At 47.7% G+C, this 19,025-nt stretch overlaps 1 protein-coding gene across 4 annotated transcripts in view; it reads left to right on the forward strand.

Annotated features, from left to right (window-relative positions):
* Nucleotides 1-19,025, forward strand: part of LOC132910091 (uncharacterized) — a 258,457-nt gene that overhangs the window by 63,993 nt on the left and 175,439 nt on the right. For all 4 annotated transcript variants that reach the window (XR_009658683.1, XM_060965536.1, XM_060965537.1 and 1 more), the window contains exon 3: nt 741-879. Coding sequence is in view for 3 of the 4 variants with exons in the window: in XM_060965536.1 (XP_060821519.1) it covers nt 741-879 (139 nt within the window). In the remaining variant the exon portion in view is untranslated. The remainder of the gene's footprint in view (nt 1-740; nt 880-19,025) is intronic.

The following is a 19,025-nucleotide window of genomic DNA, read 5'->3' on the forward strand; positions in this document are numbered from 1 at the left end:
ATAATAGTGTTTGCCAAGATAGGCCAGAGAATCCCACTAACCCCTAGTTTGTCACCGCCGAGATTCCAAAGCATCGATCGGTTCCTCTCGTTAATACGCGTCCGTTTATGTCGTTAATACGACCAGTCGCGTCCATCTATTGTTACGTACTTGTAAACGGACCATATCGATCGCGTTCATGAATCACGGGGAATGATCGACGAGACCCGAATTACGTGCTAAAGCGTTTCGAAAAGAATGTAACGTCGGTGAAATATACAGCGTATATTTGAAATAGACTCGACCCCCTGGTGGTTTGTGGAAAACTGAATGCTCGCCTACGGAGTTGGTTAAACTTGCGACGACTCGAAGGAGAGACGAGCGTGATAAAGCAAGGGTTAGAATTGCATTTTGGAACGTGATTCCCAGCTCGGTGATGCGAAACTTGGATGACGCGAGACTGTACCATGCCGTGAAATATTTGCTTTCGAGGAAAACGATCGTACCACGTAATAGAGGGTCTCTTTACACAGCTAAGACCGGTTTAATAATAGGTTTAATTACAAACGTGATTCTCGTGCCAGCTTGTCTAATATTTATGTTAATGTACTCCGTTGCTTCGCCGGTGGGTCCGTCTCGTCTGAGAAACGTTCCGATCGCTGTCATCGAGCGTAATCACGCCCACGGTCCGCTTATGCGGCCAACACGGTTCCCAGAAACGTTGGACGATGCTCATGTTCGTTCTCTCGCGTTTGTTCCAGAAACAATGCCAACGTCGACGCCCCGGCTCCGGTGCCAGCTCAAAGGAAAGAGCCTCACGAAAACATCGCCCGGATAGCAAAGCGCTATCTCGACGATAACATGCAGCAGGCGTGGATCAATCCTCGTCTAATATCGATGGTGAGTGAATATAAATGCAATAATTATACGCCACGTTAGATGATGATACCGGTATCTAACGTTCTCACGTTCCCGTCCTAGCAAATCCATTATCCCTCGTAGACACGCGTTCAGCTGTAATTTCAACCGGACAACAAATTAGTTTGTCCACAGGAAACCTGAAACGTCGACAAGTTTTTGCGACAATTTTGCTCCGCGGAAACTGCCGAACGAGTATAGTAATTAAACTGCGAAGCTCTAGTGGTATTCCCAAGGGAAGCTCGATTTTTTTTCAAGTCCTATCCTTCGTTTTCGTCTTGCTCGTTTTTTTTCCGTCTCTTTTGCAACTTTCACAAATTTCGTTGAAATTTCCTGGATACAAGAGAGATCTGCTCTGTCGTGTATCTATACCGACGTTTCGTTTATTAATCCAGACAGTCGGCTCGCGCCGCAAATTCTCTATCTCTACAACGCAATTTACGTGCTTCAAAGCGTTTAAACGGTCACACGGATAGGTAGTTAGAAATAACGAGTAGTAGGCGTTTGCAATATCGCAGGAATAAAACTTGTCCAGAGTCGGTAGAGTCGGTCGAGCGAGCAACGATGCTTCTCATTTAAAGTCCACCGACTAGTCCGGTCGACTCGGCATTCGAACTGGCCCCCAAGATTAAGATATACATACACTTGCTCGAGATTCGCTGTCAAAGACGTATAATCGCGTGCACCTTGTAACGCGTTCTTCTCTCGTTATTTTCTACCCACGTTCTTTCGTATCGAGTAACTCGTTTCACGACTCGATCTCCAGGGAAGCATCGAAAGTGGAAAATTCGATAGAAAATTTACGTTTCGAGGCAACTATCGGCCATTTACGGACGCGTTAGAATTTTCATCGGACCAGTTCGCAAACGGTTATTGAAATTCCGCTTCGCCCGTTCCACTTTGTACGCGATATATTCGGATGACGGGACGCACTGCGTTGCAGAGTCGTGTTGCTATATCGGCGTTCACGAGAGATTGGCATTCACGCGGTAGACTCGGCTGCAGACAAGTAGAACGAGTGGACGAGTCATTAAGCGAGCCAATAACAAACTCGTGATCCACATAACCCTTCGTTATGTCCGCGGCCGTTATTAGCCCATGCTAGCCAGCAATCATCGCTGTGCCAGGTACGACGAGTCGTTTCGTAACGCCAGGGTCCAGCGCGAAGTCGTAATTTTCTTTTCTTTCCTGCTCTTGCTCCGGACCTTCTTCCCCGCCCTTTTCTCTTGTTCTCCATCTTCTTTTCCTTGTTCGACCGTGGACTCCTCCTTGCCACGACCTTACGTAACATCTTCGACGTGTTTCCCTGTGCTTGGTCGAGTCGATAATTCGACCTGCCAGCTCGCACACCTGCGTGCACCGTGCCAGTGGCGTAATCAATCGTATTCGTTTATCCTTCTTCGTCTATTCTAGGATACTCTACTCGCGTTTGTAACTTCGTTCGAAACTAGCCGGGTCTTAAATTCGTTTTGTTTCGTCTGTCGACGACCCTGATAGCTGATAAAGCTCGCAAAACCTCTGTGTAATTATTCGTTGATCTGCCTGTCGGTCCGTGTGCTTTTCACGGCCGATGATACAATTAAAGGGACAGAGAAAAATCGCATGTAAATTCGACAACGAAATAGCCCGGCATCGCGGCTGTTCGCGAAGCAACATCTAGCCCGAGTTACGAACAAAGTTACGAGTCACGGGAAATGACATGTCTCAACGGACGACGTGCCAGGCGGTGATGAGCGGCGACAGGCGACGAGCTACGCACGAAATAATGTACATTACCGTTTGCCATCGTATCTGATCGCCAGACGCGTATTTGTCAAATCGGTTAAAACGCAGCAATCCACGTACGCAGCAGAACGAGGCCGCCTCGCGGTTACGCTACTGTCGTCACACTTGTGTACGCGCGCGTGTTCACCAGTCCCGACAGGATTTACGATCGTTCCACGTTACTTATTGCTGCCAGCTTTATTAGCATAATCGGCCGCTCGGAGGATAGATTACCCCGTGAAACCGGATCATCGTTCGATCGGCAATTCGATCTTCCGCAGCAACGGCTGTAGCTTTCCGCGCTGCTCAACAGCACGAGTTTTGAAGCGTACATGCCGGTAGTCTACTTCCGTTAGCATCCAACGACGCCATTTGTTCGGTAGCTTCAACGATGAAACCAGATCTTAAATTAAAGCTTCGACTGGCGGCACCGATTGATGGCACGACACGAGTGTATGTAGTACTTTGTTAGTATGCAGCTTATTAAGAAATATTCAAATCAAGTGCAAAACTATCGTAGAACACCTGTCGACAACCAGGTGCCTGCAGGTTTAAACATCGATCACCGTGATCCATCGAAAAATGGATAAAAACGCATTTTTTAGGAATAGTTCTTTATTCTACATAGCACTTATGGCCCCGATTTTTATGAGCTTCCGAACCTAATTTACTCCATGCTCTAAGCTGTTATTTGGTCAAATGGTCGGTGCCAACTCAGCGTCTACTTCGTGGTCACCCGTGGTGATCCGGTGGTCACTTGTTCCAAAATTGTTCTTGTCAACTACGCTACTACTTTACCGCGGACAGTGTCCAATCCGTGGTCATCCAGTGATCGCTAGTGGACACTTTCTACAAAATTGCTCTTGGTGATTGCTTGATTACCGTGTGTTTCTGTTGGTTTCGGTTCCAAATAATTTTCAAATGCAGCCTCTTTACTTATCGGTATGAAAATGTGACACGATATGTGCGAATTATACACGATAGATATCGTGTATATAATTTGCCACTTCGTGGCGAGATAGATAGCGTGTATAATTTACTGCATTGCAACCGGTTCTGAATTCCTGGTGACTTTCTTCTGTGATCGATAGGCATCGTTTCCGAAAAAACGTTGCTACAAGGAGACAAATTCGATTATGCAGAGTTTACCCGATAGATTAATATTCATACAAGATTGCGTCTTTCAATTTGCGCCGCGATTAGAATTATTGCGCACGCGACGGGAACGAGGGCGTTAACGTACAAATAAATCACAAATCATCCGTTGTCGTCGAGCGAAGTTTCAACACGATATATTTCGGGCGATTGATAGCGCGGCGAGGAAAGTTAATTAAGGAACGGACGAAACAAGATTCATTCGTAGTCCCGTCAGCCATTTAATAATCTCGAAAATTCGCACGATTAGGAGACGGTACAGGGAGCAAACGTGCACATTGCTCCCTCTGTGTCTACGTCCGTCCACGTGTATCTATGAGGGCACACGTATACACAACGGAGCCGTCTATTCTGACGCGATTCCCCGAGTGCCCTGCACTCAGTTTCTCTAATAACAATAATAATAAGAAGGGATGGAGGCCCGTTTTAATCAGAGGGTCTGCCTGCCTGACGTGATTAACTCGAAGAGCTCTGGGAAGACGAGCAGAAACCGATGGAGAAGCGAAGAGGGATGAAAAAGGGGGAAAGATGCGGGGTGGCTGCTGTCATTTTCGGTGTTTATCATATCAGTGAGCCGAGAGGGGCTTGATTTCGTCGCCTTCGCGCAGGAAGATGGGGTTAAATCTTGGATTTCACGGCCGATTTGTACCCCCTTTCCAACATCGTCTTTCCTCCGTCTCTTTTTTTTCCCGGCATTGCCATCGAGCGCTCACCACCGTCCGTGCCGATCTACCCTTCGCCATTACTCAACCGTTCGAGCGTAGAAAATGCTCGGAGTGCCCCTCTTTTATTTTCGCCATGGCCGTTTTCCAGTCGGCAGGAGATAGTACAAGTATTACGTAATGTTAATGTACAGCCGTTGACTTTATCGGGACGGTCATAAATCGCGCTCGTGCGACGACAACGAGTAATAAGAGAAAAAGCAGATAATTAAGTCTTGTCCGACCGGTGAATTATTTGCTCGGGAATCGAGCGGCGCGTCTACGCGTTTTACGCGTATCCCGATTTTCTCACGATATATTTCGAAGACGATAGGAGACGGAGTTGCGACACGCGGTACCGACGTAAGATACACGCGAGAACGTTATAAGCCCAGTCGCGTCCATTGTTCGGGATTTTACCGTGGACAATTTAAAAACGAAGACCCACAGATGAATAATGCTATTATGTGTGCTATTGAAAACGAGCAGAGAGAACCTCTTGAACGCGGTAGAGGAGGATTTTACTTGGAAGACATCGCTCTTCTTCCCGGAATTAAAGTCATGTCTATGGGGTTCCGACATTGAGAACGTCTCCGCTATTTCTCTTCCCGGTCCCGTCGTTGCCTTACGTCTCGCGCTTTACTTTGGACGTCTAATTAACAAGGTTTTCCTGAGGGTTTTCAAGATGTCTTGCTACCGACAAGTAACCGACGAAGCAGTAAATACCGTTGCGTAGCAATCGATTTGCATCGCGGTATCTCCTTCTCGCTTTCACTTGTCTTTTATCGGGCATCCCTTTCAAATCTCCCACTATACTCGGTGAATTTTACAACAGAACACCTTTTCGATATTTCTCCGGGCGGTGATTCCATGCAGTCAGATCGGAGAACCCCGAGCTTCGATGGTGCGGAAGAAACTGGTTTCTTCCGAGTCGAAAGAATCCGCCGAGTCACCCCGTGCAGAAATTACACCGGGGTGCGATGACTTCTTGAGTAGTATCGCGCCTCGGTGTTCTTGCTATTTTCGTAGGAAGTCGCTCCGTAACCTTCGAGGTCGATGAATATTTCTCGCATTTCTTTCTTGCAAGTTTCGCAGTTTCCTTGTATCTTTACCAGCCTCGATGATACATTCTCTTTACAAAGTTGTTTTGCTTTGATGAGAAACCCGTTTTCACCAAGCTGTAACGTCCTTAGAAAAACGATTACGAAGGGATTAAGGTACGTTGGCGTAGAAAATGGTACTCGGAAGTAGCGCGTATCGATCCTCGCAGCGCAAAGTTGAAGATTACGAACGCAAAGCGTCGTAGACTCGTTGGGGACAGATAAGGGAAGAAGGATAGGAGGCTGGTTTAATATTCTGCTTTGTTCGCTTCATTAGCGCGGCACAAAAGTGGCTTAAAATAATTGAGTCTACGCCGAGTATAATAGCCATTCTGATATCCCATTGTCGGTTAGCTCGGACTCTTGATTCGTGGCGTTATCAATGCCTGCTTATTTCCTTCATTGTAATTGCGCGCACCCTTTGTTTTTGTTTAATTTTTCAACCCCTCCGATATCTTCCGACCACCTCGACGTTCCTCGTATACGTCCTCCACGCTCGTCCGCATCGTCTCCCGCTATTCACTCGCATTCCACTCCATTCGGCACCCCTCTGCCCGACCAAAAATTCTCATTTATTATCAAGCGGTTGCATGTTTGTACCGAGCGCGGCCGCCTCTACGCTTTTTCTCGCCAGCGTTTCTGCAAAGGATCGCCTGGTGACGGATCGGTCATTCGTCATGGAAAATTCCTTAATCGTTCGACTCGTTACACGCGACAACCCCGTCAGTATTAAGAAAACTCCTTCGAATAGAGAAAAGAGAAAACAGCGATGTATTCTTTGCGAGTAAGCGGAAACTTTCAACTTTCGTCGTAATCGTTAACGACATGATGTAGGAGCTAAAGTCTGGAAAAGGTGAAGAAGGGTGTTGCTCAATTCTTTGGACGAGGTATTAAAAAATTATCGATACGAAGGACGAAAAGAAAATAAGGAATTTCGACAGAACGAAAGAATTCCTTTTAATTAACGTGCTAGACATTAGCTACAAATTAGTTACGAATATGCGACCGGTTACCGACAATACCTTGCCGCGATGTTGCGTGTTTCTCAAAGAAAAACTGTGGCTAGCCGGAAAAACGCGGAGTTCGAATCCCAAATTAAATAAAGCATTCATAAATTCTCGACAAGGGGCAGCTGGCCTAGAGGCAGCGACGGCGTATGCAGGTTTTACGTTTTTCTTGCCTGAGAAGAAAGTACACCCGGCTGCGTTTTAATTCCGTTGTTCAATCCCCTCGTCCCTTCTGTTTTCCCTGGCCCCTCTTCTTCACCCGCCGAACGCGATCCCCTTTTTCTTCCGATATTTCTTTTTTTTCTTCTACGCCTAATATTCTTATCCAGTAGCGCTCTCGGTACCGCGGTTCGCATTTCTCGCGCTCCTTCCGGTAATATCCGGCTACTTTCCCTCCATAAACCTCCAAGTTTATGGTAAATTGGCCGGGGGATTCTCATACCTTTTTCCAGCGATGTTTCTCTTTTTTTCTTTTCCCTCTCTCCACGGTGTCTTCCTTCTTCGAAGCCGTGTTCCCTGTTCCTCAGCGTGCATTGTTTCTCAGCCGCGTTTTCCGTGCGATATCCGCGACCAAAGACGTGCAGCACACCGTTCTGCTTCTTTTCCCCCGGCGTTTCCAAGCACCCTTTTCAAACGGCGGTGACAATGCCTCGCTTTGACGACGACACGCCAGCGTGCTGTATCGTCGCGTGTCTCGTTAGATATTCTCGCTGAAAAACTCGCCAGAAGACTGAAATTCTCTTGGTTTTCATCAGGCTGTCGGGGAAAATTCAAGACGCTCGAGTGAAAAATTATCTTGGCCCGTCTGAAAAATGATTGACCGGTCTCCGGATCCATTTAGTCGGATCGCCGCTCCGTAAATCCGTGCTCGAGCGTTCGAGACCCATGTCGGCGCGTTGTTTTGATGGGTGTACGGCTGAAGCAGCGAGTTTTCGAGTAATTAATAACGAGAAGTCGTGTACACGGTTTTCGGGTAGCAACTTAAGCCCCAGCGTGTTTCACGACGTCGAAGAACGCGAGGGTGCAAATGAAACTTCCGAAGTCTCGTCGAGTATCTCGAATGCCGCGCGGATTCTCCTTAATATACAAGCATCGTTTCGCGCAGCTCGCTTCACCGCGCTGAATCCGACCTTTCTACTCTATTTCAGCGAAAGAATTTCCTCGTCGTTTGCCAAGAATATGACGATGCAACCGAGCAAACGAACAGCAGAGGGATGCCTTTCGATTTTCCGATCGTGAAACAAATTGTATCCTAACGCTATCGTTTATCTATGTGAAACGTCTTCCAGAGACATAAATCGTTTCCAAATGGTATTAGACGACTTTAGACGCCCTCGCGAGCCTCGTACTTGGCCGACGATTCTCTGAAGATCATGTTGGAGAAAAGGCTATTCACGATAAGTCAGTTCCAGGAATCAATCGAGGCAGGAATACGTTGCCTGGCAGAAGTCATAAATGCAGTGGCGTCATAATTTTATGGATAGCGCTTGACGTGTACGTTAGACTGTCGCAGTGTATATGTCCTCGTGAGTGTAAGTCGGCGAGTATAAGGGGTAATATCGTGGAACGAGGGATACCTTCCGCAAATCCTTCTGATCCCCCTTCAATGCACGGTCTGACGTCTTAAGGTTATGATACCTTCTCGGGGACCGGGACGATACCACCCCCGGTTTAATATTTATAAACCAGATATATCGTCGCGTACCTGCTTGCTTCTCGCGCAGCAAACGTTCTATTCCCGGTTGAAATGACGGAAATCGGCTACGGACGAAAATCAGGACGTTTTCCGGGCAGTATGCAATTTTACGCGATTGTCTCCAACTTTATTCATAATTATCGAAACGGCTTTGTTCGATCGTCGAATCGATCGATTTTTCTCCAGTCTGTGGAATTAAGGCCGCCTATTCTTTGCGACACGGACGCGTGCAGACGTACGGAACCGTTGGACGGGGGTTGTTGCGATCTCGAGCGAACGAACTTCCGCTCGTGCCGTGACGTGATTCTCGCGACGTGGATGTCGAAGGTGGCGGCGCCGGTAACGCCCTAAAAAGACTCGGGTCATTTGGCAAAGTGCTACTTTGTGTCACATAAAAAAAGCGACGTCGTCCCTCAACAACGCCGGTTATTTCGTAGTCAGCGTTTTCCGTCGTTCGAATTTTTCTGGCCCCCTTTCGCAGCTATCCCTCTGCGGAAAGCGAACCATCGAACCGCGTCGTTTCGTTTCGTCGCCACGCGTAGCGAGGGCGCGGTCTTTCCACGCGGTTCTCCGATTGAATAGACGGGACGGGATGAAAATGGTGCAAATTTGGGGCGTACCATTCGCGCACTTAGCTTCAAAGGGAGGAGGTGCGGTTCGAAAGGTACGGATAGCTCGATCGACGTAAACAATCTGGTCGAGGGCAACGGAAAACTCGGATTTCGTGGCCTCGGTGTACCGAACCGTGCACAAACGATCTCCTTTTCTTCGTGGAAATTGTTGTTGGAAAACGATAGCAAAGAGGAAGAAGAAGGACGTTGGCCGTTCGTACACGCTCGAAATATCCTCGGTATCGTTCGTTCGCGCCCGGGTAACGTTGGAAATGGCAATAAAAGATAAGAAGACGGTTACCGTCGAACGAACGTTGCAATGGATCGCGAAAGATTAACTTTCACGTCGGCGATTTGCATAGCGGATGCCTAGCACGCCGTAGATACGTATCTATTTTCCGAGCTATGCGTTCTACCTTACGTAAACGTAAACGGCGGCAACCGTGGTCAGGTGTGTACCGGTGAAATCGACGATAAAAACGTTCTACCATCTACCTACCTTCTATCGCCTTGTAGATACGAGCGGGGATAGGATCGGACGAGAAATAACTTTGGCGAAATTCTACAGGCAATTCGAACGGCATTATTGTTACCAGACTGTAATTACACGGCAAAAGGGGATAAAGATGAATTTGTTATCTCCCCTTGATCCCTCTGCCCATTCGTTGGTTCATCCTGTGTCCCCGAAACGCTGAAAACTACGGCGAAAGTTTTCAGAAGTCTTTCAACGAGAATCTGCCAGTTGAAGGGAGCGAGGGAGTGGATAAAAAAAAATTGGGTAACAGCTTAATCGCTTCGGAAATGCATAGTGCGTAGTCCGGGCAATAAGTTATCCGTGGCAAGAGAAAAGATTGTCGGCGCTCGACGAAGGGATGGAAGCGAGGCGAGTATGTCGACGTGGTGAATCAGGGACAAGAGGTGGTGAGGGCTGGAGAGTGAGAGAGAGAGGGAGTGAGCGAGAAGAGGAGAGAGGGAGAGAGGGAACAGAGCAAGGAAGCAGAACGTCGAGCGTCGTTAATTTATGGACTTATTTTTCCCGGCGTGCGGTCGCAATTAATCCTGCGCTTTAATTGCTTCGTAACGCGCCCTACGAAAGAATCTTTCGATTTGATTAATCGGATTCGACGAATGTCGCCGCCCGGCCCCGACAAACGGGTCGAATCATTATGTACCGGAAAGGAGGAACCTTCTTTGGTTTTTGTATTCTTCGTACATTTGTCGCGACCAACCGCGATTTCGTTCGCGTTGTCTGCGGCCTCGAATTGGCGCCATGTTTCATAACGATTAAACAACGTCGTAAGAATTGGCGGAAAAATTAGAATGTCGCTGAACCGTTCACGTTCGCCATATTCGAGGAAAATATATATCGTAACGTCTACGTTCGATAAAAAGAAAAGTAGAAATAGTGAATCCGCTGATGTAGGGTGGACGGTGCGACCTTTTGAGAAAAAATAATCGAAATATTTAGGGGGACGATAGAGAGCGGTCTATAAAATTCCATCAAATTCCGGACCTCCACGAAAACCGAGTGTAAATTAATCCATGGACGTTTGGACGTCCGCAGGCATCCTGCTGGACGTATCGGACATTTAAATCGTTGAAATACCAAACCAGAGACAATGGACTCGGTTTTACGGGGCGCGTAGGAATACCTGGATAGTATAAAAAATTAAAGGCCGTTGGATTTTATAGTTTTATTGGCAAAATGCGTTCGGTGGATAGCGCGCGAGAGCTTTCCTTTCTCCCGCCTCGGACCGAAAATAATTACTCTCTGTCCTATTCGTTTGGGAAACCGCGCACTCGCGCCAACTACCCTCTCCCCCCTCTTTCTACTCTTTTGTTTTTGTTTCGGGGAAATTTGCAAAAATTCGCGAGATCCCGCGCGCGACCATGCGTCGAGTAAATCGAGAGAGTTATATAGAGTCGCTGGTTTCACGCACCGATGAACAAATCAAATCGGCGAGCGGCCTGCCATGAAACCGAAAAGTTACATCGTTTGTTTCTCGGTTTCCGATATATGGTTTTAATCTAAACCCGATCGAAAACGGAGAATTCGTCACGGTTCGCTGGCCGTCGACACGTTTTCCCAGGTGCATACGCGTAACGTGGTTTTTTCCATATATTGTCTCCTCTTCCGGCCTGGCTGAGCGTTTGACACCTGCTACCATGAATTCTTATCCTCTGAAGCGTAAACGACACGATGCGACGTGATTTAGTTTACGCGATGAAACTTTATCTGCTACATCGTTGAAATCCTATAGAGCAAGCGTCTCTTATTAATTAACTTGCGACAAAATTAGTGGCGCCTGGAATACCGACGGTCCACATCTCCTTCGGAAATGAGAAATTTGCCCGGAGGTTGTCCCTCTGACCTTTATCTGACTCGAGGCCGGTCGTTTCCACTGCAATGTAACATTCTCCCGGTAGAAATAACAACCTCCTGATGCACTTAACGATCTCTGCACGGTATCGTTCGCCGTTTCACGGTCATTTCTCTTCGACCCCGAAATTAGTGGGGTGGAAAGATACGCGATTCTCGGATATTCCTGGTAAGTAGTGGGCAATAGCCTAAATACTCGTACGCTTGTGAAACGAAAGTAACGCGAGATCCAACGGAGCCGAGGGAGAGAGACGGGATTTACGGCCACTTTATTTCTCGTCAGACGGTGGAAAAGAAAGCACGGGGAAGATAGGAAAAGAGGAGGAGAAGATCGCGCGGCGAATCGTCTGCGTTGTCGAAAAATTTATTATTTAATTTATTGGTCTCGCGGCTGTACAGTTTACTTTAGCCGTCTCGAGAGGGCAACGTGAGGAATATTTGATCGGTGAGAGAGTGCCCATGGGCGTCCGAAAGCCTGTCATTTCTGTTTCGTGCTGGTAGAACGAAGGAGAAAAACCGATACGCGAACACGCAGCTCCGATTCGATTGAATTTTCTGAACGATTTATTGCGCTGCCTACCTGAAAACGTAGTTCGGATTAATCGAGACATCTGAAAACTTGGAAAAATGTGTTAACAGTACGATACCAACAGTCCGTAATATGTTTTCTACTCTTATTTAGTTAATATTACGTGTAAATAAAATTTATTAATAAATAAATTAAAAGTGAGCACGGCACAGATTTCGAACTCCGCCTTTGACGTTTCGCCAGCGTGCTACAAGAACTCTTGTTTCTTCTCCTTCTTATAAATCATACTTCTATTCGGTTGGTTAACCTGGAGACCCCATAGCCACGCTGCAAACCACGCGGCTATGTTTTTATGCCATTTGCCGGGAACGTGAAATAATCGTCGTCGCCGCTATGGTCGTTGTCGTTATCGTCGATCAACCGCAGAAATTTTCCCGTCGTTATTTTCGTACGAAACAAGGCGATATAATCGTAGCTGGTAATTCACGCAAAATTCGATCGGCAGAATTTTCTCGGGTGCGAATGAAACACAGCGCGTGTACAGTTTCGTCCAGTTTGCTTTTATTAAGCCGGCCAGCTTGTTCGAAATTAAACGGTACGCATTAATAAGTAATTTAATGACGAACATGCGGCGCGTTAGTAATATTCCGAATGCCAGGATTAGCGTATCATATTGCGTATTCATCGTTGCAAGCACGTCCATTGATCGAGCCGGGATGACGAAATTTTTCTGGCCGCGCAACGAATCGTTGAACACCGCGCATTAATGAGCCCCGGCATGTTATATAATATAATGCGTTATTATAAAAGTGTTAATGGCCGTGGTGTGGCGGGATATTAAAGCCGGACCGGCGTATCGGAATTCGTTATAGGTTCGGGGGAACGCGCGCCGCTATCGACAAAACTTTCCCGTCACTCTTGGAATGGCCGACAGCGTGAGGCCTTCTCTCGGACACACGATATATTGTGGTTGGATCGACGTGTGCTCGTCGGATTTCCATGTTCAGGAATTCCGTAGGAATTCGTCGGCCGTCTCATTCGCCGTGATTTCGCCTGACAGCGTGTCCTTCTTTTTTTCGCGTACCTTCGTTCACGTTCTTTCCACCCCCTTTCTTTGACCTTGGTGATAAACAGACAACGTTCTTAAAGTCTAACGTAATGTCGTATCTGCGGCCTTTTGTCTTCGTTTCCGTGTCTGCCTCCGATCGTTTTGTATCGTACATCGGAGACTTATCTGTCTGCCTATATGACGCGATGCCTGCCGACGCTACCGTCGAAAATCGAGGCTGAAACCGATATCGAGTCGCGACGAAGCGGTGAGGGTGCGCGAATAATTTTCAGCGGCCAGAACGCCGGTGAATCGATCGTGAAAATTGAATATTCTCGTTAAGAAAATATTTCCACAGGCTCGGCCGCGCGGATTAAACTGGCTTTGAATCTCACCGTTTTCCCGGTTACCCTTCGCCAACCCGTCGTTGCCTGGCGTTTCAAGCACGTCAGCTGTCTCTTCTGTCTGGTCCCTCTGCTGTTCCTACATCGAGGACGCCCGTTTCAAAAATCTTCAGAGCGTCTGGATGCCAAGTCGCAATTAAAATAATTATTTTTAAAGTACGCCATGCCGGCGAACGTATGTATCGACGATTATCGTGTGCTCGACGGCCGAATCTCGCGTATAAAACTATGCGTTCAGAGAAATAAAACAATTTCTGTTATTTCTGGCAGGATAGTTAAACGTTTGCGGCTGCAGTTATTCCAAATGAAAATGTAAATATTATATCGAATACATTCGCATGGATTCTTTTAAATTGGATCGATTCAAAATGGAAATGGTCTGTCGATCGCAGTATATATCTTTTCTCAACAATTTTGTTATCGGACGTTTTATCGTGTAGCCATTCTCGACCGAGATGCTTCTGGCCGATAATGTTGGCCACCCCAGTATGTATACCGGAATTTCATAGTGTTTCGTCCAAGATACTTGTGGTCTGCAGCCATGTGGTCCACCCCTTGCGACCGCGAACTTGACAGCTGATTGAAAAGTTGCTGCTCCCCCAATCTGCAAGATGAGTCTCCGAAATTAAATCACTGCTATCGAAGGCGTGGCTTCGTGGGTTATATCATTGTGGGATCGATGGACCCAGTTCGGATCTTTTCCGCATACGTTTCGCAGGCCATTAGGTCACGTTGGGGGTTGCTTCCAAGAGAACCGTTAAATCTTTTGTCTCTTAAAGGAACAATTATATCGTGGAAGATCGTTTAACTATCGTTAACCTCGTGTATTCTTGGAAATCTTTCTATTATGATCTGATCATTTATTGTTATGATCGCATTACGATCTTGGTTTGTCGAACATTTTCCCGTTAGAGGAAACGATCGTCGAGTTGGCGACTCGTGACACGAGAAAGAGACGAGGATGATAGCCGGCGTGCGTGTCACGCTGCAATTTGTCCGAAACGGTTTCGACTCGCAACCGTGGAGACCACCTGGGTAGATCGCATTAACGACATTTTTACGTGAGAGCGCGAGAGACACGCGAGCCAGTCGGTTCAAGTCCTGCGGGAAGAAGGAGACTCCCGCTGCCGGAAAAAGAGCGGAAGACGGAGAAACGTGTTTAGTTAATCAGATTAGTAGTGTAATTAGCGGGCCCAGAAATTCGAGCTTGCACCACGTACCGATGCACCCCGATTCACCTGTAAGTTCTTCGTAGTCGTGTGGGTAATTAGCGATCGCAATTCGTTAATTACACGCATTAACGAGAGACATGGCATTGGGTCCCTGATGGATCTCTGATGGATTCCTGAATCGCATGGCTAGGGATATTCGCTAGTAATTAATTGTCGCCAGTGAAAAAGCGACGCGGACACTTGTCACTCTGGATGATGCTTCCGGCGCGGGAAGTCACTACGGGATACCAACAGAACCAACGATAATGAATTAAAAACTCTTCTCTTTCCTGTTAGGAGAATTTTAATATTTACCAATGATCTCAAAGTTAAGCCTAGGAAGATGTGGTTCACCGCCAGTAGTTGCTTCTTTCTCGTAATTAAAATCCAGCAGGCACCGTGTTTCCATTACGCGAGAACGAGAGTCCGACGGGGATGCGAGAGGCAGCTCGTTACAAGAGTTGTCCGAACGTACAGCCCGAGAAAGAGAGGACATTCGGCCTCCATTATGCGGAGGTCACGCGCGTTAGGCCGACATAATATGCGATGGAGGCCTGTTCTTTTGGTTGGCGAGCGCTCTGTCAGGCTTTCGAGTCAAGCCGCGAAAAGGACGCGCCTCGCGATACGAAGCGGTTAAATGAAAAGCCGTCTTTAGAAAGCCAGCGGAGGCTGTATCGCTACGTCAGGTTCTTACGAAAACGAGAACAGAGGGAAGAAAAGGTGGACGACGCATCTTGCCGCGCGACAATCATGGCGTTGCCTCGAGGTTGTTAAGGGAAGTAACCGACGACCTCGTTATTTTCCCTTCGTCCGGCCACAAACGCGGGGACGTCGATGCAGAGACGCCGAGGAACCCGGTGATATTTTAACCGATCAAGAATCGCTACGACTGTTTTCTTAACAAGAAAGTACAGACTTGTTGTTCCTACAAGAAACTCGTCTCCTACATTTTTCTACGATGCTACATCTAGGTAAACACCCTTCTTTTGTTTTCGTATTTTCGAATAAGCCTTTCTTCATAGATAGCTTTTAGGATATAGCTAGTGGTATTCTTAGTCTCCATTTTCGTCCTTCTATGTAGATAGTTCATCGCCACGTTTCTACGTTTTGTGAGACACTTTCCGACAAATTCCGAGACAGTAAACAGACGCCACACTGCGTCGCAGCGGTTCTTAATTAAGATTTACGAGCGGTCTGGCCACCGCGACCTTCGACCTCGATCGGTCGAAAGCAATCGGAAGCAATTTCCCGGGGATGCGTAAGACATAAACCATTCTGACACCAACGTGTTCCCGAGGAATCGGGTCGGGCTTCATCCGCGCGGGGACAGACCGCAGAGGGAGGACGGAAACGTTGAACGGAAACTACGGACGGACCATCTCATCCGCAGTGCGCTTTAATCAATGCTAACAATCCGTTTATTATTCGAAGGGTCGAGCGAAACCGAGGGACAGGGTGGAACGAAACCATGACTTTTCGTGAAGCTTGCGAGGGTCAGTACCCGCCCACAGGTCGATGAAATTGCGTTACCGCGTCCAAGTGACGCCAAATCGACGCGGTTGGGCTAACACTCGAGCGTGCCCCTCGTTCGTCTTCAAAGGAACATTGGGACGCGAATTGAAAACACTTTCAACGAGGACTGTTCGTTTGAAATCAACGGCTAACCTTGTGTATGCTGTGTTTCATTAGTCGGAAGTGACTCAAGAGACCGGAATATTTGCGGAAAAAATTAAACGACCAGGGGTTGGTGTAAAATTGTCCTTGGAATCTCAGAGAGCGAATACCGCGAGTACATTCATCGAAGCAAGTTCTTATTTCGAAAGTTACTCTTCGAGGAAGCTCTATACATCGAGCCGTGACTGGTCATAAGAAAATTGGAATAGGGCCACTCGTTCGAACGCAATTAAAGTTCCAACTCGGCTACCGCTGATTTATGGATCGTAAAGAAGATTCGTTACTCGTCCCAATAGTTCTCTTTGTTTTAAATAGAATTCGCTCTCAATGGCGTGGCGGTGCGAGCTTCGCTTTCTGCCAGCGCGTTCCTTTCGTTTCTTTTGCCTTCGTAAAACTTTCGTTCTCGCGAGTCGCCTTTAACCTCCGCATGGTCATTGCCAAGTTCGTTACTCCTTTCATCGCGAGTGCGTTATTTCGCATAGGAAAAGTACACGCCGTTTGCAACCGTTGCACGCGTGACGAAACAATTGTAAATGATTATTGCCCGCGATAATATCAACCGGCGTCCTCTTTACGCTCACAATCGTGCGGGTAGGATCACGCGTACAGTCCGAGTGCACTCAGGGTTCGCGCGTGCATTTTTCGAGCAGGGGCCCACAAAGACGCCGCGGTTTTAATTACAATGCAATTTTCCTTGCGTCGCTCACCCCCTTTGAAACGCCGTTAGGCTTCCACTCGAACACACGGAGCAATCACGCGCTCGTACGCGAGTATTGGTTGTGGCGGTCTCGTGGCGACGTAGCGTACCGCTACGTTTTGATCCGCGAAGATTAAAGGAACCCCGCCCTTTTCTCTCCCTTCTGTGTATCACGATACACCGACTCATCCCCCCGAGCCGCAACATAGCGTCTACCGCAAGTGTGCAAATATCCAGAAGACCCGCAACAACTATTCCCCGCGATAGTCTTCTTCGGACCGTAGACATTTGTCTGGCTGCAGCGTCTAAGTGCCTGTAAATCGACTCAAAGTGGTAAATACCACAAAGCGGTATATAAGCGTGAAAATATTGCGATTTTGAGTAAACGGATATTTCATCATCGATAATGTATAGGCTTCGCAGATGTTACAAAAAAAAATTCGATTTCGAATTGTTATCGTATTATTTTCTCATCGGGTCATCGCTTAGGAAACTATTTACGTATATATCCACCTGCCATTAGTCGAGATGCCGTGTAAACCCCATTTGCGATCCAATTCTAGCTGATAAATTCCAGAAAACGCACGAGTCACTGGCGGAATAGATATTCAGCCTGGGGAGAGAGGACGCAAGAACTATAATGGATTATCGGTCGAGGGAGGTTGATCGGTAATCGAATATCAGTCGGGGTTAAAATCCATCAAATCCTCCTGCAGCATCCGTCGACGCGACAAGTTACTCTCGCTTTTCCATCTATCGATCTCACTCGATCGCGCGGCTGGCGAACTGCAGTCTCATTGTTATCGCACGGTCATGACGTTCGTTGGGACGTTTCATCGCGCGTGCTTAACGTAGTGTGCCTGTCTGTTACGAGCGTGGCCCGAGCAGAGATCGTTCTCTGGAAACTTAGCTTTTTACGAGGATCGAAAGCCCGACGGTGGTTGGCTGTTGGAGCGGGAAAACGAGCCTACGAATGCCGAGTAATTTCTTTGTCGTCCTTTAGAAGCGGCGTTCCCTGGATATAAATCAAGGAGACCTCTTAAGGGTGGCGTGATTCAGCGGAACGCTTTTGTCGTAGCCAAGTGGTCCTTCCTCTCTTGCTTTTCACCCTGATACTTTATACCGAGTCGAGGAGGACGTTCGGAATCGAGTCCTCCGCGAAGACTGCAAACGACGCGTTCCACCGTTGTTCTTTCCTCCGAGCGATTTTCCATGCTGCCTGTGATCAACGATCGACCATCCTTTCCTCTGGTTTTATTCCACTCTACGTGCACACGGTGTTCGGTACACACGGTACCCGATTACCAATGGATGATCGATGACGATGGAAATTTCGACGCGGTAAAAGCGAGACGGCCAAAGTGGACAGCGTTGCGAGAACGAAACATTCGTAACGTTATTGTTTGGAGGCCGACGAAGCTCACCAATGTTAAGGCTGACATTCCCATCCGTCATGATGTCGTCGGGCGTCCACGAGCCTTTCAACCCTCATAGAGGCGCCATCACCAGCGCGACGGAACCCCATGTGCGCGTGGCGCGAGCGTAATCGTGCACCAGGTGCCTCGCTAACGTCTCCTAACGAAGGACACAACCCCCGCCGTGCTTTTCGTCCGTTTTCTCCCTTTCACCTGTCCCTCCCTGCCACTCCGCCCCTGCGTCCCTCTCTCCTCTCTTTTTTTCTTCTTTCTTTTCCCAACAGGAGAGGCAAGACACTCGGAAAGACGGGCCTGCTTCTCTTAACAAGCATTGAGCAACTCTCTCTCGGTACTCGGGACGTAAAAGGGACTTTTTGCTTGTTAGATTGTTTGCTCTTGTCGAATGGGAGAGGGTAGAGGAGATTCGGTTTTTGCTGCGGAGTATAACACGGCGTTCGTCTTCTTTTAGAAAGAGCTGCACGTTGGAGCGGGTAACGTGCACTTTTTTGTCGGTCTTCCACAGTCGATCGGCTCGTAGAGATCGTCCGAGATCGTGAGATCCTTAGATGCTATCGCGTCGTTAGATATGCAATACCGCAAGAAAACGCGATAGAAGAACTGCCCCCGAATAATATTTGTTCACGCTTGTACCGCTAAGGACCCTCTTCTTGCGGTCCGTTAAAGTTCGTGATTCGGAGATTTGTTAGCAGCATCCACTGCTCCCCCTTTTCTTTGT

Source organism: Bombus pascuorum, chromosome 8 (assembly GCF_905332965.1).
Source record: "Bombus pascuorum chromosome 8, iyBomPasc1.1, whole genome shotgun sequence".
NCBI lineage: Eukaryota > Metazoa > Arthropoda > Insecta > Hymenoptera > Apidae > Bombus > Bombus pascuorum.